The sequence below is a fragment of the Mus caroli genome, unplaced genomic scaffold (genome assembly GCF_978045245.1).
Source record: "Mus caroli unplaced genomic scaffold, Mus_caroli_1 scaffold_6, whole genome shotgun sequence".
Taxonomy (NCBI): Eukaryota; Metazoa; Chordata; class Mammalia; order Rodentia; family Muridae; genus Mus; species Mus caroli.
In genome coordinates, this window is record NW_028227261.1 from 67,138,416 (window position 1) to 67,157,923 (window position 19,508).

Here is a 19,508-nt window from a genome sequence, read left to right on the forward strand (position 1 = left end):
TTGCTCTGTTTTATAATAGGATATTACAACTAAAGATTTCTAGTTACCACTATAAAGCCTAATAACCCTTCAAAAACTCTACAATGAAGAGGCAATCATTTTTTCAATTTTATACAAGGAACTAAGACTAATAAGCTTAAGCGGCTTGCCTGAATTTACATATGCTGCAAGCAGCAAAACTGGGATAGAAACCTGAGTGCTCAGACGCCTGTATGATTTCCTTCAGGGTTCATAATCCTTTTGTAGCATTGAAGGGTCATGTCAGGGTCTGGAGAGACAGCTTAGTAAGAGGGCTCCAGAAGATGTTCCAACCGGTAAGAAGGACACATGCTCCACTATGTTCATAGCAGCCTTATTTATAATAGCCAGAAGCTGGAAAGAACCCAGATGCCCCTCAACAGAGGAATGGATACAGAAAATGTGGTACATTTACACAATGGAGTACTACTCAGCTATTAAAAGGAATGAATTTATGAAATTCCTAGGCAAATGGATGCACCCGGAGGGCATCATCCTGAGTGAGGTAACATATTCACAAAGGAACTCACACAATATGTACTCACTGATAAGTGGACATTAGCCCAAAAACTTAGGATACCCAAGATATAAGATACAATTTGTTAAACGCATGAAACTCAAGAAGAACGAAGACCAAAGTGTGGACACTGTGCCCCTTCTTGGAATTGGGAACAAAACACCCATGGAAAGAGTTACAAAGATAAAAGTTTGGAGCTATGAAGAAAGGATGGACCATCTAAAGACTGCCATATCCAGGGATCCATCCCATAATCAGCTTCCAAACGCTGACACCATTGCATACACTAGCAAGATTTTGCTGAAAGGACCCAGATATAGCTGTGTCTGGTGAGACAATGCCGGGGCCTAGCAAACACAGAAGTGGATGCTCACAGTCAGCTATTGGATGGATCACAGGGCCCCCAATGGAGGAGCTAGAGAAAGTACCCAAGGAGCTAAAGGGAACTGCAACCCCATAGGTGGATCATTATTATGAACTAACCAGTACCCCAGAGCTCTTGACTCTAGCTGCATTTGTATCAAAAGATGGCCTAGTAGGCCATCACTGGAAAGAGAGGCCCATTGGACTTGCCAACTTTATATGCCCCAGTACAGGGGAATGCCAGGGCCAAGGGGTGGGGGTGGGTGGGTGGGGGACTGGGGGGGGAGTGTATTTGGGACTTTTTGGATAGCATTGGAAATGTAATTGAGGAAATTACCTAATTTAAAAAAAAAAAAAAGAGGGCTTGCTCTTCTAGAGGACCTGAGTTTTGTTCCTAACACACACACACACACACACACACACACACACACACACACACACACACACTCAGCAGCTCAGAGCTGTCCTTAACTCCAGCTTCATGGCAATTCCACACACATAATAGGCAATGACACTGACATGGACGTACAAACAGACAAACAGACAGACAGATGCATATATACACACACAAACATAAACCTTTAAAGAGGCCATGCCATCCTTCTAATTACCAAATCTTCACAAGTTGCCCACTAATAAACTGCTGTGAATTTACCATAAGAAAAACTATAGTACAAGAGAGAAATCCACCTGGATAGAGATATTCACTAAACAGATACTTTAAAATGACCCATAGAGCAATGACTAATTTTGATATATCAACTTGATGAAGTATTAATTACACTTATTTATTGTGTATAGTCAAAAAAGCACAGGCATACAAAAAAAACAGGGAACAAATTTTGAGAGTCAGTTCTCTTCTTCCGTGTGGGTTCTGGGCATCACACTTAGGCTGCCAGCCTTTGTGTCAAGCTGCTTTGAACACTAAGCCATTGTGCCTGCCCCTCGATGAGATGTGCTACAATCATATATGAGTGATAATTATGGTGATAAATGTGAAATTGAGAAATATTAATTAAAAATACAAAGTATATGATTCTAGTTACTTTCTGTTGCTTTGTGAAAGACATCATGACCAAAAGCAATTTGAGGAAGAAATGGTTCCTATCAGTTTTTAGGTCCCAGTCTATCAGCCGTCATACCCAGAGCAGGACCTTAAGGTAGGAGCTTGAAGCAGAGTCCATGCAGGAATGCTACTTACCGGCTTCCTTTTTAATGGCTCACATTCATGGAGCTATCTTATACAGTCCAGGCCTATACCTAGGGATGGTACTGCCCATAGTGAGCTGGGACTTTATACATCAAGAAAATGTTGCAAAGACATGCACACAGGCCAATCTAAGAGGCAATTCTTTAATTTAGGGTCCCTTTTTACAGGTGTGTCAAGCTGGTAAGTAAGTTTAGCCATCACACATATACAAATATTTTAAAATGTAAAATTTGTACATGAATAAAAGTAATAAGTTGACAAATATTTTTAAATACTATCTAAAGAGAATTATAGATTGATGGGTGGGTTTCCCCTTTAAGGATAGTTTAATAATGATTGAAAGAAGACATTAAGAGTTAAGGATGTAACTCAGTTGGGAGAGTACTTGCACACTATGCTGTGTGCCCCGGGCTGGAGCCCAAGCATCCCGTAAGTCAGACATGGGGACACATGCCTAATGTGCCAGGGCTTGAGGTCAGAAGTTCAAGGTCATCCTTGGCTACACAGTAAGCTCAAGGCTTATCCTTAGGCACATATGATGGTATCTAAATTAATTGATTAACTAACAAATTAAATAAATAACAAACCTACAGGAAAGTTCTGAGATCTTGACAAAGAAAGTGCTGTACTGCTGTGCTTTTCCTATGTCCTCCATGCCTCCTGTCACAGAAGATAAATGACAACTGTGCTCATTTACAGGAACAGGGGTTAGGCTACCCTCCCTTTATAGCCTTGGCCAGTCTGGAGGTCACTATATATCCCAAGATGGCCGCCAAACCCCACCTGGCTCAGCCTCTCAAGCACAGGGATTACAGGTATGAGCCCTTCTGCTCAGCTGCTATCTTCTCCCTTATTTCATTTTTAAAGTCAGTGCTATCCACAGGTGTGCATTTGTAGTAATGTTTCTGAATTGTATGGGTAAAATATTAAAAATTTAAAATATTAAAAATGGCACTCTGAGTCAGGCGGTGGTGGTTCACGCCTTTAATCCCAGCACTGGGGAGGCAGAGGCAGGCAGATTTCTGAGTATGAGGCCAACCTGGTCTACAAAGTGAGTTCCAGGACAGCCAGGGCTACACAGAGAAACCCTGTCTCGAAAAACCAAACAAAAAACAAAACAAAAAAAGCACTCTGTTTCATAACCAATTCTATAATTTCATAATAAAACCAACCTTTTAATATCATTTAGAGTATATCCAGGAATTCAGGAATTCTGCTAGATACTGCCTAAACAAGCAAATCTCACTCTAGTCCAAAATGACTAAAATTCCAAAAATGATTAAGAATATGAATTCAGATCATTTGTGTATAAGCCCAAAGCTTATCTTCATAGATCACCAACCAATGTGATATCAGAGGAAGTGCCAGTCATTATACTACAGAGATTCATATACCTTGCTCAGGTAACACTTCATGCTATTAACTTCAAAGCCTAATATAAAAAGTATGAGCTTCGAAAGCTTTGGTCATACTCTCTAATGACAACAGAAACATTCCTGTTATATAGAAATACCTGCATCAAAAAGAATGTTCTCTTAAAGAAGTGGATAAAATACTGGTGAAGTCTGAAATGGTATGGGATTGAAAAAACATAAAAGATCAAAAAACTGAAGGAGGAGTAGACAAAGGGAAATTGTAAGTCTCAAGATTAGAGCTGGGCGTGCTGGCCCACGCCTGTGCTCTCAGCACTTGGGGGTGCAGGAGAAGGATCAGAGGCTTAAGGCTAGCTTTAGCACATATTGAGTTTATTACCCGCATAGTCAGCTCAAGACCAGCCTCTGCTACGGAGTGGCCTTGTGTTTTTTGTTGTTGTTGTTGTTTTTTTTTAAAAGCTAGGACAGGAGGAATTCAATTCTAAACAAAGACACTAAGGCTGGCACCGTCAAGAAATTCCCACAGTAATTCAGAATGATGCCTTAAGGAACCACGCATCAGATAGAAGGGCCATATCAGAGAAGACAGTGCCACCTGGGAGACAAAGATACAGTCACTTTCAAAACCAGGAACTCAATCCCTTAAAAACCAGAGGTGTTCTGCCGCCTCGGTATGGCTGAGGAGTGCAATGCAGGAATGGCCGCTCTAATATCATGTGTCTATTAAGGTGCGAATACAAAACATGTAAGCCCTAAGCCTCAGAAAGCAGTCTGACGATGTCATGGGCTGTGCAGGAAACCTCTGTCACTCTTATTCTGTCGTATGTGTGCCTGTACCAAGCATGGTTTTTACTCTCAAAAGCTATCTCTTCCTCAAAAGAGTTCACTGACGTTGTCATCCTTCCTATCAGCAGCCCCACTGGGCTCTGGTGAGTGACATCCAGACAGTTAAACTCAAAAGCTCCTTCAGAAGGGAGTTATTAAAATTCAAATGAGCTGGGCATATTGAAGAAGAAAGCGCTCGTTTGCATGCACACCTCTGCTCTTGGCCATCCCATTTAGTCCCACAGAGCAGGCGCTGGTTTTGTTTTTGTAAATGGGCTTTGGAGGCTGAGGTCAGCCTCCCACGGCCCCCGCTCCTCTAGGGTCATCATTAGTAGTGTGTGGGCTGAATAGATTTTCCTCTGAATCTAGTCAGCAAACCTGACAGGAAGGCAGCCCTCTCCCACAACCTGAAAATGCCAAAAATCCAACCGGCAAGATGGCCGTTTGCAACGCTCCAGCAGGCTGCTGTACAGCAGTTTCCAGCAAGGCTGCATACCACAGCATCTCAGTACCAACTGAGCTTCCAGCCTCCGAGCAGGTCCAGGGCTTCACAAATCACAAGCAAGCATGCCACAGTAAAGCCAGAACCCCTGAAAGATTCCGAGAAAATTATTTCTGCCAAGAAATGTGGATCTGGATCTGGGAGGGCAAAATGATATTTTATTTGCTAGAAAAGGAAAAGATAAAAACTTTTCTGAAGGCTTTGATTTGACCTCAGTTTTTACTTCGTTTCTCATGTTGATTTCTCACATTATAATGATTTTTAAATTTTATAAGCTAACAAGGAACAACTTAATAAAATTACAGCAAAAATATATGGTGCTAACATTATTCAGGCTGTAGAAGAATTCAACTTCCTCACAATGAAAATATCTCTACTCTATGTACTTTAAGTTCATATAATTCATAGCAATACAATCATTAAACTAATTTACCCATTATATGTGTTTATAGAGAACAATTATTATAATGATAAATCATACGCCAACTTTTATATGGGAAAATTAAAAACAAACAGTGCTAACTCACAACCCTAAAATAAGTATACACTGTAAACTCCAGAGACTAAAGGAGACAAGCTATAAAGACAGTTCCTGGTTTGAAGCCCCAGGGATGGCTGCTTCCAGGGGCACACCAAGCAACAATACTTTCTTTTTCAATGGAAAGATTTTATTTTGCCATGTAATGTATTTATCAAATTGCTCTTTCCAGATTTCTTGCAGTTTTTATTTTAATTTACTTTAAAGCATTTTTTTTTAAAAAATTAAAATAGCAATGGTCTTGCTATCACATAGACACTGATTTGCCCAGACAGGAAAGAATAGAAGAAGTGAACATCACCATAAGACAGTCACATTTGTGAAGCTGGCACTTGAGCCAGGACGCGCACAGTTCTAACAGCCGACACCTGTTCCTCACAACTCCGAAAACGTACGTCAGTAAAGGCACTGAGCCTCTAGCTTCTAACATGGATGGCCACAACCCAGGAGCACAGCAGGATAAATGTGTGTCAAGAAACACCACAGGCTAGAAACAGGAAGTAGAGCCCATGACTTCAGCAACACGGAATGATCAGACAAGGCCAAGGACAAGGGCTACTTCCCAGCCAGGCCTGGGATACAATGGGCACCTGGATGTGCCTTCTCTACTTACACCAGTGACTTACACTGCTAGTGAGACTGACAGAAAAAGCAGTGTGTGTGCTTGATGCACTCTACGGATGACTAAATGGAAGACAGAATTTGCACAGAGCCACCCACGATGAGACTACACAGTTTGCATATTTACCTACCAATTCCTTAACTAGCTTCCTTGTCATCTAGGAAGATGGCTTGGCAGAAGACAGCAAGCGCCCCTTCGGATTTGATTGTCTGATTTTACAGAGGCGTGCTTAAGGCACACAGCTTACAGAACATGAAGAAAGAACGATAAAATCCAAGAAATGTGCTCACTTGCCTTTTTTTCCTCCCGTGATGAAGAAACCAATGGCTGCTCTAATAAAACTGCCTTCGGGCAAATAGCTGTAGTCAGTAGGAACTGTGGAGGCAGAAAACGATCAAATTAGCTAGTGAACTTGGTAAGGCTAATGAAGGAGAGGTAATGATCTCATGCTGCTGTGTCAACCTGGCGACAAGGTGGGGATGTTTATGCCATTAATCTCTGCATAATACTCTGGCTGCAATGAAGTCTATTAGATTAAGGTAATCACCTAGGCTATGCAGGAAAATTTAAAATGGTGACAAACCTAGGAGAGACTGAAAAAAAGAACAAACAAAGGAAGGCTACTCCAGTGAAGTGGTAAAAAAAAAAAAAAATCCCTGCATACTGTCACACCAACAAGCTCCAATCCCGTGGCCTCTGCAGGGTAGGCAAGGGGCCTGTTGGGTATCTAAGCTTGGGTGCTATCCTAGAAGGTTCCTCACGGGATGCTGCATTAACTATACGAACCGAAGACATTCAAGACCCAGTGTTAATTAACAGCACGATGATCTCTTACCTAAGCTAGAGACCTTCCAGTGACCAACATGTACCAAGAACCGGATGTGGCTGCTGACCTGAACCAGTGAGTCAGTGACATTTCTCCTAGCTGAGTCCTGAGAGTGCCCTACATCCTTTTCCTTCCAGTGCCCCATAATTGTTTCATGAGACAGCTTTACTGCAATGAATGGCTCAACTGGAAAATTCCACCAGGAACAAGTAGCTGTGCTTTTCCAGATACACAATTATTTTGTTCGGAAGGACCTGGGAGTAAGATGACTCACACTAAGTGAGCTGATTGATCTGAGTACATGGACCAAGTGCTCTGTAATACAACTATAAGTCTACCACTCCCCCAGCCCCCCAAACCAAACCAAACCAAACCAAAACAACCAAAACTACCAAACTCTGGTACTACCTGCTGTTTTACCAGGATACTCTAAGAGCCCTGACTTTCAAAACTAACACTAGCAAGGGTTTCTTGTATCATTTTGGTGCCTTTAAATTCCTTTTCCTATAATAATATGACAACTTCCATCTATATAAAGTTTATTATATAGTGCAGGCTGTGGACCAGAATCCTCTTCCCAAAGCTGCAGAGTGACCAAGATAAGGACAACAAAGTTACAGAGGCCCACGTTCATGGTCACGCTAGTAGACGAGGTGCCGGGAGTATGTGAAGCTAAATTTAGTGAGGGATCTTTGTTTTCTAAGCCTCTGTGGGGCAGATACAAGATGTCCACTTACCAAGACCCAGGGACAGATATATTATGGTGGTTCTTACCCCAAGAAAATCTCCAAGTAAAAACATATATTAAGTACATGGGAATTGTAATGTTTTTATTGCTTTTATCGAAAGATACAAATAGAGAGGGCTTTGCTATTTGAAGAGCTAGGATTCCAAACCCCAAGAAGGTACACATCTTTGAATGTGCTCTTTACCTTTATAAAGCCATTGGGTAGAAAAATCCCAGTCAGAAGTAAAGAAGCAGGTTTTTATGAGAAAGGGGTCTCACTATGCAGCTCTATATAAAGAGATTTTTAAAATGAAACCTGGCACTATTACTTTTAGTAAAAACAGAATGTGTGTTCCAAACTTCAAGGACCCGAATCTTTGTTTATGGACTTGTCAGGATATAAACCCTAAATATAATGCATGCAATATTTCTTAGGTGCATATTGTTCATTTGTAAAGTACAGGAATTTGTCTGATGCCCACACTATCCTCAAGGAAGGCAGAGAGAAAGTGTGAACAAACATGGAGTTTGGAGGTCAATTAATCTACATTCAAAGCACCACTTTCTGCCACGTGACCTGGAGTAAGTCTGGAAAGTCTCTCCTTACTTCATTTTGCTCAGAAACAAAAATAAAGATCCCAACACCCATCATGTGGACAATCTCTTTAAAGTAGAGAACCCAGAATCAGCCATTCCTTCTCCCAGCTCTGGTCTATTAGGACTTTCACCTTACCGGAAGTTCTGCTTTGATTTGAAGACAAAGTAGACAGATGAAGATGTCCCAGCAGCCATATGGCATTTGACTGAAGGCCAATCACTCCTGAGACACTGATAACCTGTTGTTGAAACACAGCAGTACAGTCATGGGGCAAGGTCCAAGCTCTGTTTAATAAGAGGCCACTGTAAAGTCTCATGGACTGAGCAGGAGGTAGAGACCGGGTTGGGAACGAAGAGATCTAGAACAGGATGCTCATGTGCAGCTCCTATACGAGACCTGAATCTCAGAGCCAACTGATGTGCATTTGCTGAGCGAATCAGTCCATCAAGCAAACAACCAGTCACAGCAGAAAGTACTGGCAGCATTCTTAGGTTTTACTGAGCAAGCCTGGTATAAACAAACAAACAAACAAACAAAAAACTGGTAAAAAAAAAACCTCAAAAAGTGTCTGAGGATGTAGCTCAGTTGGTAGAACATTTGCCTGGTGTACACAAGGCCATGGGTTCAGCTCCAGCACTGCATAAACCAAATGTGGTGGCTCATGCCTGTCATCCCAGCCTGTTGGGAGGCAGAAGCAAGAGGATCAAGAGTTGAGAGTCATCCTCAACTACATAGTTTAGGGCTAGTCTGGAACACATGAGATCCTGACTCAAAAGAAAAGAAAATTCAAAAAGTAGGAAGGAAGGGAGAGTAACTTAAGAATAAAGTACCTCTAAAATCGGAAGGAATATCATACTGCGTTCTTTAAATAATTTCCATCATTTCTTACTATAATCCATGAGCACTTTAAAATAACAGTTTTCTAATTCTTCCAACTTTTAACAACTTAAATTTCAGCAAAATTCCTTTTTTTTTGAGCACATTCTTATTCATATATGTAAAATATTTTTTTCTCTGTTCAGAAATGCATGCTTTTACAACATGAATTTTATGTGCTAGGTATTATAATTAGCCGTGTTTTATAAGAATGAAAACAAGTTTACTAAATGGGAGAAAAGTAAGCTGGAAAGCACTGGGTATAACAAGAACGGCAAGCACAAAAGCCCAGGCTGGGCACGAGGCTCGGGAAGAGGTGCCACCACACACTCAGAGCGGCTGCGGCACTGCTCCACTTCTTTCAGCCTGTACTTCCAAAGTTGATTCAACAACCATGACATTTTAAATGATAAAGATAATAAAAAAGATGATCTCACCTCACAAGAACAACAATTATTTACTCATCTGAACTAGTGCCACCTGACCGTTGCTTCCCTGGTGTCTGGCCTGCCCTTTGGCCATCTTCCTTTTGTTCTTGTCCCAAAAAGCTGGATAACCCTTGCATGCCATGTTTAATTTTTAAAGGTGAATCAATAAGAATGTAACTTAAAAAAAAAAAAGTCCATTTTCTTTTATTCCAGGAACAGGGCATATTTGTCAATGAACACAGGCCCGTTTACTACTCTGAAACGCCCCATGAATTCAGCAGGAGTGTTAGACTTTCCTATTTGCCAGGAAAGACACACTACAACAAACAGTAGAAAAAGGTAACAGAGGATATGTGTGTCCCACCCAGGGACTGCAAGATCCTCTTCTTACCTCAGTTAAGGTTCGAATGACTTCATTAAGTCTTGCTTGAAAGTGGGTGTTCTGGATGGCTTCTGACTTCAGCTGAAAGAATAAGCAGAAATGACCCAGGGCATGAGCAGTCATCTAGGTATGAGATGATTTACCAGCTGTCAGAATATTTCAAGCCCCTAAGCTGATCCCCGCAAAGGCAGGGCCCAGGATTTATTTACATTGATTTCTTAGCACCTATTCACAGTGGTACACAGCAGTGCCTGGAAGTTGTACTGCATGAACAAAGGCCTGCAATTCAGAACTGTGATAAACTTACACACACGTATGTCCACTGGGATAATGTTTCAGAATAAAACATTCACAAAGATTTAAGCTGGAACATTATAGGTATGAACTGTAATTCCTGTGCATGAATTTTGAAATTTCTTATGCTTCAGTCACTCTCTTGGGCAGGAAACTATGGAAGGTACTTACCTTGGAAGGTTTGATTCCTATAAACTAAGAACAAGGGACAAGTCTCTCCAGAAAGAATTCTCAGCCAAGGGTACTTTTCCACAGACGGGTACTGAAGGCCCCCAAGTAACTATTACTATGAGCATAAACGTCTTTGCTCCTTCGGTAGTGCACTAACACCACTCTATTGCTGCTATGGTTACGCCCTCATCTAAATTCCCTCCCTTCAGAGGTCCTGGCTTTACCTGCATGACATCCACATCAGAGCCTACCAGTGCCACCAGGCCATGAAGGGCAGCCAGACAGAGCATGGTGGGGGCACCCTGCAAACCAAGAATCAAAAGAGTCAGAAGCAAAATACCTCTTGGGTTTGAAATTTATGTAAGTTAGTGTTACATAGTCAAGTAAATGACTAAGATTGAAATAAATACATAGGATCAATATGACTAATAATTAATAATTGGCACCCCCCCAAATAAAAACAAAGTAAAACATTAAGACCTTTATGTCTTAGAAATGAAAAGAAGCTATCTATTTTTACAGAATATCTAACATTGTTTTAAAAATTAAGGTATAATCAAGTAGCCAGCTTTTAAAAAATAAAATAACCTACAATGGTTGACATGTTAAACTACTTACAAAAGTATACATCTCTTTCACTTGAAATTACCTACATATGCTACATAATTTAGCAGTTCCTATAAAGAATCCAATAAATCAGTCCTTTTTTCCTTTATAAAAATTTATAATAGCATACAGAAGGTGACTTCTTACCTCTGTCAGGACAACTTTAATCCAGCTGGGGCGAAGTCTGTTGCCCAAGTCTTCAGCTTTTCCATGTCCACACACAGACAAACCATAAACTAAGTTTCCTAATGCCAGTGCAAAGCCTGAAGTCTGGTACAAATAAAAATAGGGGTGAGGAAAAGCAAGCCATAGATTAGGAGTCATATAGAACATATATAATGTATACAGCAAATCAAGCATTTCTAGGACTCCTATCCCTAAGTTTGATATAGATTTTGGAAACAGAGTCTGTCTGTAAGGAGTTGCCTTGGGAGAATAATTCTTACTGTCTATCAATGAATCTAAATTCTCAGGACAGGGCACGAGTGAAAAGCTGGAGGTTTACCAACCAAGGTCAAATCACCTCCTATGCAAGAAAATGTGCAGCATAGGATTCCTCCTGACTTTGTTATTGCAAAGCATATCCTGAACACATGATAGGCCCTCAAAATAGACGTGATGTCACTATGGTCAGTGGCTCCTGATGTAACTCACAAAGGCCAACACTAAGGCATGGAGAAGACTTTCTGAAGAGTCGGATGAGGGGAACTCTGTGGCAGGTATAATTACAATTCCTTTTCATTGTCTCAGGCACAGATAGCAGTTCACAGGCAACAAGAACATCCACAGTTTTACAACCACATTCAGAGCAATTGTCATCTTGAAAAAGAAAAACTCTGCTACTAACCCTCCCAACCCCTACCCGAGAGGCTACTTCCTGCCCTGTGATGCCACTCTAAGGAGAAACTCTAAATATCTCACACAAGCGCAAATGGGCAGCATTTTCTTGTGATTAGCTCATGTCGCTTAGCATAGATCACAGCGCATGTCAAAGGCTCCTTTTTACAAGGTGATTTATTATTTAAGAGTGATCATTTTAAGCATAATTTTTAAGAATTTAAACGTCCCTTTACATCATCATTTATGAATAGAGATTATCTGTCTTGAGTTTGCCAGAGTTTGACTTAATCAGAGCCCAGTAAGCATTCATAACTTTATAAAGTTTTGTCATTACTCTTATGTATGTCTTACAAATTTAAATTTCTGTGTCCCCTCAACACAGTTTCTTGCTTTACTTGAACTTCATTCTAGCCACATATTTTAGGATTTTATGAATGTAGAGTAATGATTTGAAAAAGACAAATCAAAAACAGTACAAAGCTGGACATGGTGGCACACACCTTCAATTCCAGCACTGGGAAGGTAGAGGCAAGCAGATCTCCAATGGGGCCAGCCTGGTCTACATATTCCAGTTCTAGCTCAGCCAGAGCTACACCCAATCTGGACACCTATGCCCAATCAACATGTTCTCAGCCAAATGTCCACAGAAGCTGAGACACAAAACAAGAGAAGAGCATCTGGTGGCCACTGGCTGCTGGTACCGGTCTAGACAGAACAGGGTCCACCCCAGTAAGTGAGTCAGACAGCAGCATGCAACAGCACCAAGAAGCTAAGGAGAGAGACCATTGAGGGATACATAACAACCTGCTGGTTGTTCTCCACCAACAGCTGAAGCTTGCTCATAATATCTTCAGCCTCTGCAGCTTCAATAATGCCAGCACTGAATGCTGATGTACACACACAGCTAAGTGTGTAGGCGAGGACCTGAGAAGAAAACAGAGCAGAAAAAAAAATGTTTGCTTACAGACAAAGGAAAAAAAAAATCAAAGACCACAGCTTAGTTGCTAAGCTCATCCAAAGTTCTCCCCAGAATAACTGAATTTAGATATAGATACCCCAAACTGGGTAACAGTTTGCTGTCTGACTTATATTGTGTTTCACAACAGGCTCTAGATGGGGATCATCTTAGATAGGATTTGGAGGTTCAAGTGCACATAGCGATGAGACAAAACCAGGATTCAAATGAAGGTCTGAAGCCATTAAACTGATGGTTCTCGGCCCTGTAGGTCATGGCCCCTTTGGAAATCCTGTATCTCCAAAAATATTTACATTACAATTCAAAACAGTAGCAAAATCACTCTTATGAGGTAGCAACAAAAATAATGTTATGGCTGGGGGTCACAACTCGAGGAACTGTATTAAAGGGCTGCAGCATTGGGAAGGCTGAAGACCACTCTTCTAAACCAGAGCTGATGTGCAGTGCCATGCCACAACACAGCATATTTCAACAGCACACAGAAATAGATCTTCACTGGCTATGAAGTGCCATGTACTCCACCCACACTCCCAGGAGAGGGCGGTAAAGATGTGCAACACAGTTATGTTTCCAATCCCCTGGAGGGCCCAAGAGCATGAATGAACAGGAACTGTGTGAAACTGAGAGGGGTTTTACAGCCATCATTGTAGGGTGTGCAAACTTAGCAAGTAAATGATGAACAAGCAAATAAAGAAAACCTGATAATGGGAGCAGGGTGTTCCAACCTGACCATCCGCAGGACCCGTGAGTTTGAGAAAGTTAGTTTCTGCGAACTGCAGAACCACAGCGTATAGTGCTCTTTCTGCTCTGTCCAGGATTCACCATCAAGCCCTGCCTCATAAAGATGCAGCTTTGATTAAGGATGAAGTTCAACTCCCAGCACTGGCTGATGTATAAAAATGCAAGCAGCTTACAAGGAAGCAGCCAGATATAAAACATCTGAGGCGGGACAAGACTACTTACTGGTGGACTTATTAAACAAAAGGCCACAGCAGACAAAAGCATCTGTTAAAGTAAAATAACCTTTTTGTTGATGAATCAAATAGTTCTTTCTTTGACATAAAGATACATTTTATATATGTATATATATATATATATATATATATATATATATATATACTGATACTTTTAAATCATGCAACACACTACATAAAAAATGGAAATGCAGTGCATACCTAGAACAAAACTTGAACCCTCTGTGCCACAAAGAAATTCCCCAATTCAACAAGTCCCATTGCTGAAAACAGAGGGGCTGATCAGGGAAACAGAGCAGCCATTATGTCCCCATCAATAGCTTGTGGGCAGGCTGGGAATCTGCTCTAATGAGAGGGAGAATCTGGCCTGGCCACAAGGTCATCCCTGCCCCTCCCAACCACGGGCATTGGCAGCTCAGCTTTACCTGGCCACAACAGAGAGGACATGACCCATAGCTAAAGCATCCCAGCTCAGCGTGGGTCACACATGTCAGCAGTGTCACACCAAACTCTATGGATGCATATTTTTCTGTCACACCAGAGAAAAAAACCTTTTCACCAAATGTGGTAAAGGGAATTTCCTCCATAATTTCCATATTAGTGTGCACTTATGTGTGAGTCCTTAAGTTTGAATCTGACTTGTTTTTAAAGTTACATTTCACTTGAGGATAATGCTGAAAAGCCTTGGTTTAACCTCCAGAAGATGTGTGCATTCTCTAATGGTCCTTATCCCATCTACCACGTGTAAGTCTGAGTATGATCTGGAGAACATAGTATTGTATGGCTTGTCATTCAGCCTCTCCCCTTACTGCGACACTAAGTGGGAACTTCACCTGGAGGGCCACTAAACCATGACATGAGAAAACAGCAGTGACATAGCAGCGAAAGTCAGCAGAGCAAGGCGAGACCGGGGCCCACTGCCTACCTCCTGAAATGTCCTGCTCTGGCTCCCGCTCTCATCTAGGTAGGTAGACAACTTCCGAAGAGATGCTGCCACATGGACCCGGGACTCCGTGTGGCTGCTGTGGCTCATGAGGGACAGGGCAAGTCCAACTCCCAGAATACAGCCGGTGCTTGGATGCCAAAAGAGACAGTGTCAGGGTGACATACAACGTGAATGTTCCACACTTGCACAGGAGCTGTGGTGCTCTGAAGCTGAAGTGAAACTGAGGGTTCCACTTCTGTCTGGCTCAAGGTGCTCTCTGACTCCTGACTTCTTTTCTCAAAAGGAAAAGTTTGTACCAAAACCTATATGCAGGGTTGGGACTGTTGTCCATTAGTAATGCACTTGACTGAGGCTTAACTTTCAATCTTCAGTAGAGGGAGAGAAAAGGGGAGAGAGAGAGAGAGAGAGAGAGAGAGAGAGAGAGAGAGAGAGAGAGAGAGAGAGAGAGAGAGAGAGAAAGAGAAAGAGAAAGAGAAAGAGAAAGAGAAAGAGAAAGAGAAAGAGAGAGAGAAAGAGAGAGAGAAAGAGAGAGGGGGAGAGGGAGAGGGAGAGGGAGAGGGAGAGGGAGAGGGAGAGGGAGAGGGAGAGGGAGAGGGAGAGGGAGAGGGAGAGGGAGAGGGAGAGGGAGAGGGAGAGGGAGAGGGAGAGGGAGAAGGAGAGGGAGAGGGAGAGGGAGAGGGAGAGGGAGAGGGAGAGGGAGAGGGAGAGGGAGAGGGAGAGGGAGAGGGAGAATGAATCCATGTCAGTACCCTGGCCCACCAGACAGTAACAACACATAAAGCTTGGAGTAAACTCTGGTGAGAAACAGCTCTATTCCTGCCATCACAGAAATGCCTAGATCCTCCCCTCTGGCCCATGCTTAAGGAGAGATGGGTCAAACTGCAAGGTGGGAGCTGAGGCGCTCTGGTTATAATAGGAGCAGTGCAGAGTGCTGTGGTACTGAGGGCTCTGTGTTTCCCAGTCAACTGCAACAAGTGGAATCTCTTTCTTAAGGAAACCGTGCATTCATCTGTGCACAATGACATTAATCCTTCTTTCCCCTCTGCTCTCTGAGTACCACTGGGTCAGAAGAGAAAATGGACAAATGACAGGCTTGTCAAAAGTTACCCCTTGTGACAATTCAATTGGAATCTGGGGCTTTGTGTCCCAATCCTCTGAAAGGACACATACCATTTAAAGAAAAGAATTGCTCTCATGAAAATTCAGGTTAGCATTCTAACATAGTGCACCTGTGGCCATTTTTCCTTTTTAAAGTTTTCTTCATTACTGTTGCCTTTTAACTGGAGGTAATGCCAAGCATTTCAGAAAACATTCCATTAGTGCTGGTTTGGCAACCCCACCCCCACCCCCGTCCCCATGACATACACAGCTGAAGCACGCATTCCAGGGCTTATTCTCCAACATCCATATAGAGAGTAATTTTTCTCTTAAATGGCACTTGGCTGGCATCAAGAATCTTCCTATGAACACTCAAGTAACATGCACCCAAAGAATCCTGTGTAAACAGTTTCCATACCTGATAGCAGAGACCCGGAAAGATGTATGGGAGTCAAGATGCACTCAAGAGTGCACAGAAAGCTTTCAGGAGAGCACAACCAGAAAGAGGGACTTCAGTCCCCAGCCTCTGGCTCGACCTGCCATGCCCAAGGTCCATCTCATGCCCTGCATCAAACTGTGATGACACCCATGAGGAGGCAACTTAGTTTTTTTCTAGTTTCTGTTGCAAAACAAACAGCATAAGGGAGTCCTGTGTGCAGAAGCCAACACACCAGCATCCTTCAGTCAGTACCACAGGCTGCTCTTACAGCTCCCAAGAGCCTAACAAGTTCAATAGATAATGCATTTCCCACCAGCTAAACCAACGCCTAGGGCTGCATGCTCTAGGGCTGCATGCTTGGAGACCAGTCAAATTTCTGGAGGAAGGTTACTTTTGATTGGAAGGATTTAAAGCTTTTGTTTTAATTAGGAATCTACAGGGTAAGTTTTAAAGCTATCTTTCCATATTGGCACATGTAAAACAGACAGAATTAGACAACGGTATAATTAGACACAGTCTGATTCATATTTTGACAAATTTGACTACTGTTCTTCCTTTGACTATGTAATTGCGACTCATCCTTCATATTTAAATGGTTCTTCCTTGGGACACCATCCCAAGCCCAGGAGGGAATCTCTTTAAACTCTCACATAGACCCTGGTATAAGGTATGTCCTACAACTTTAATTATAAATTATGAAGAGAAACTCGTTGGGGAATTACTTCTTCTCTGACCTCACAGTTCTTCGACAGTAGATTCTTTCTTCTCCTCCTTCTCCTCCTCCTCCTTCTCCTTCTTTCTCCTCCTTCTTTCTTCTTCTCCTCCTTCTTTCTTCTCCTCCTTCTTCTCCTCCTCCTCCTCCTCCTCCTCCTCCTCCTTCTTCTTCTTCTTCTTCTCTATAGTGTATCAGCTTCTGGTATTTGACTTGATGCATGGAGTCACTAGTCCAGTATTTGGTGTGTGCTGAAGAATTGGCTAAGTGAGTTTTATAAGTGTTGGGTAGACAGAGTATCTATAGAGACAATGAGGGGACTACACATACATGTGCATACTCATACACATGCACAATTCCTGATGTCTATGTTTAGTTGGCAAAAGTAAATATACTATATAAGATTCTATCAGAAAAACACAATTTCTATTTCTTGCCAAACTAAATGAAGATAGACAAATGTATTTGTATGGTCAGATTATTTCTTCCAACACTCAAATAAAAATTGGGCTTTACTGTACTTAATGAACAAGGAAGTTTGTAGATTCTGCTTGTCAAGCTATCCTAAAGTTCTGCAGCACTTCAAAAGTGACAAGTAACTTTCTACACTAGAGTTCTAAGGCACAGTTCCAATTCTATCCCAGGCTGCAGTGTTAGCTGACAGCTGCATCATATGAATATACAATCTAACTCTCTGTATGCACGTGTTAATAAAAATATATTGAATGATATCTGTAATAAGTCAGATACCCTTAGTGAATATCTTGAATGTTAACCTTTCTCTTCTGACTTAAATAATCATTGACCTTTCAAATGGTTTCTTTGTTCTTCCTCCCCCACTCCAATTTTTAGTCTGCACCTAGAAAACATCTCTAAGGATTTATTTCTTTTCATTTCAAATCTTTCATGTTTTAATGTCCCAAGTCTTAAAAACTACCCCAAATGATTAGTTCGCCACTTCCACCCATTTAACCCACTCTGGGATCTTCTGGATATGTCTGCCAGTTCTATACCACAAGTCACTTGGACAGACATAGTTTTCACATGATCTGTCCACTGAAAACAAAAGGGAGTTAAGGGTTGGTGCCTCCAACCACTAAAGTGAAAACAGCCGATGATGCTGGATAGTCAACAGTGTTTTGGAGTTGCTAGTATAAATACCCAATACAAATACTGAAAATGTTAAAGGAAGTTTTAATCATAATGTTCTACACATGGGCTGGAGATGGCTCGGTGGGTAAGAGTGAATGGTGTGAAAGCAAGAGGCTCGAATCCCAGCATGCATGAAAGAGCTGGCCATGGCCATGGTGCTTGTAACTTCAGCATGAGGAGATGGAGATTTGTGACAAGCTCTCCCAGCCAAAACAGTAGGCTTCAAGAACAGTGAGAGGCCCTATCCTAAAACACACAACAGAGAACAATAATGAACCCCCCCCCAATATCCTCCTGTGTGTGCACAGACTAGGTGCGTGCATGTGCACTCAGAAAGGAAAAAAGGAAGGAAGGAAGGAAGGAAGGAAGGAAGGAAGGAAGGAAGGAAGGAGGGAGGGAGGGAAGGAGGGAGGGAGGGAGGGAAGGAAGGAAGGAAGGAAGGAAGGAAGGAAGGAAGGAAGGAAGGAAGGAAGGAAGGAAGGAAGGAAGGAAGGAAGGAAGGAAGGAACCCTCTGCCTGCTGTTAGGCCATTACTTATTTGAATGTCTTATCACAGTGTATTAAAATATTATTAGCAGAAAAACCCACAAAAGAATACCCAAATCTTATGTTTACATTGTCATATCAACTGAGATATTATGATAATACTTTTCTAAGATAATCACAGACGAGTCTTGAATTCCCTACCTTATTGTCAGCAATCCTACAGATTAAGTACAAGCCATATGATAATTAGTTCTAATAACAGTTAACATTTGTTTAGCACTTTGCCCTTTGCGAAGCACAATTTAAATGTTATTGTATTTGTAACAGCTCAATAGTAATTAACCAAAGCTCAGGTCATTGATGGATAACAGGACCAGTTAGGGCTGTCAGGACTGCAATGGCAAGCAGATGACCACTAGGTGGCAGCAAAATGTTAGCAATAGGACCGGACACTCAGCGCAGGTATTCCTCTCAGGGTCTTAACCAGTAAGTCCAGGGAATCCTGCTGTATTTGCTCTGGAGAACTCTATCTTTTGAGGTGGCACACTCCTCGTGGATCTATGAACCACCTCACAACAGTGCCCTTGCTATCTCACTGGCAGATGGAGGTTTGCCCTTTATGCTATACACTGGGCAGTCTGGCCTGGGCCAAGTCAGAAAGGGAGAAATATCTTTTTTGTTTTTTTAATTACTGAGAACAATTGAATGTCAATGATGATGATGACAATAATAATGCTGCCATACTGCCAAGTATGAAGTGCTTTCTTCCCACTGAACTGTGTTCCTCACACTGTAGTACACAAGACAAAATAAAAATGGTTTTGAATTCAGATGTCCTAGGCCCATTTCTTAATTCTGCCACTGACAAGGCAAGAGCTCAGAGGCTAGCCTCTTTATCCACACACTGATGAAGAGTCCGGCTTAGAGCTCTCTCCTGGGTATGATTAGGACTTAAGTACACAAAATGCACACGTGAAAACACAGTTTCTGGACAAGTGCGACTTGAGAA

General features: G+C 41.9%; 1 protein-coding gene across 3 annotated transcripts in view; it reads right to left on the reverse strand.

Moving 5' to 3' along the window:
• Focad (focadhesin) overlaps positions 1-19,508 on the reverse strand; it is a 314,502-nt gene that overhangs the window by 27,395 nt on the left and 267,599 nt on the right. For all 3 annotated transcript variants that reach the window (XM_021160670.3, XM_029475892.2, XM_029475894.2), the window contains 7 exons: positions 14,592-14,739; positions 12,521-12,640; positions 11,024-11,146; positions 10,495-10,572; positions 9,815-9,886; positions 8,255-8,357; positions 6,263-6,343 (listed from right to left, as the gene is read on the reverse strand). In XM_021160670.3, the coding sequence (XP_021016329.1) occupies positions 6,263-6,343; positions 8,255-8,357; positions 9,815-9,886; positions 10,495-10,572; positions 11,024-11,146; positions 12,521-12,640; positions 14,592-14,739 (725 nt within the window). The remainder of the gene's footprint in view (positions 1-6,262; positions 6,344-8,254; positions 8,358-9,814; positions 9,887-10,494; positions 10,573-11,023; positions 11,147-12,520; positions 12,641-14,591; positions 14,740-19,508) is intronic.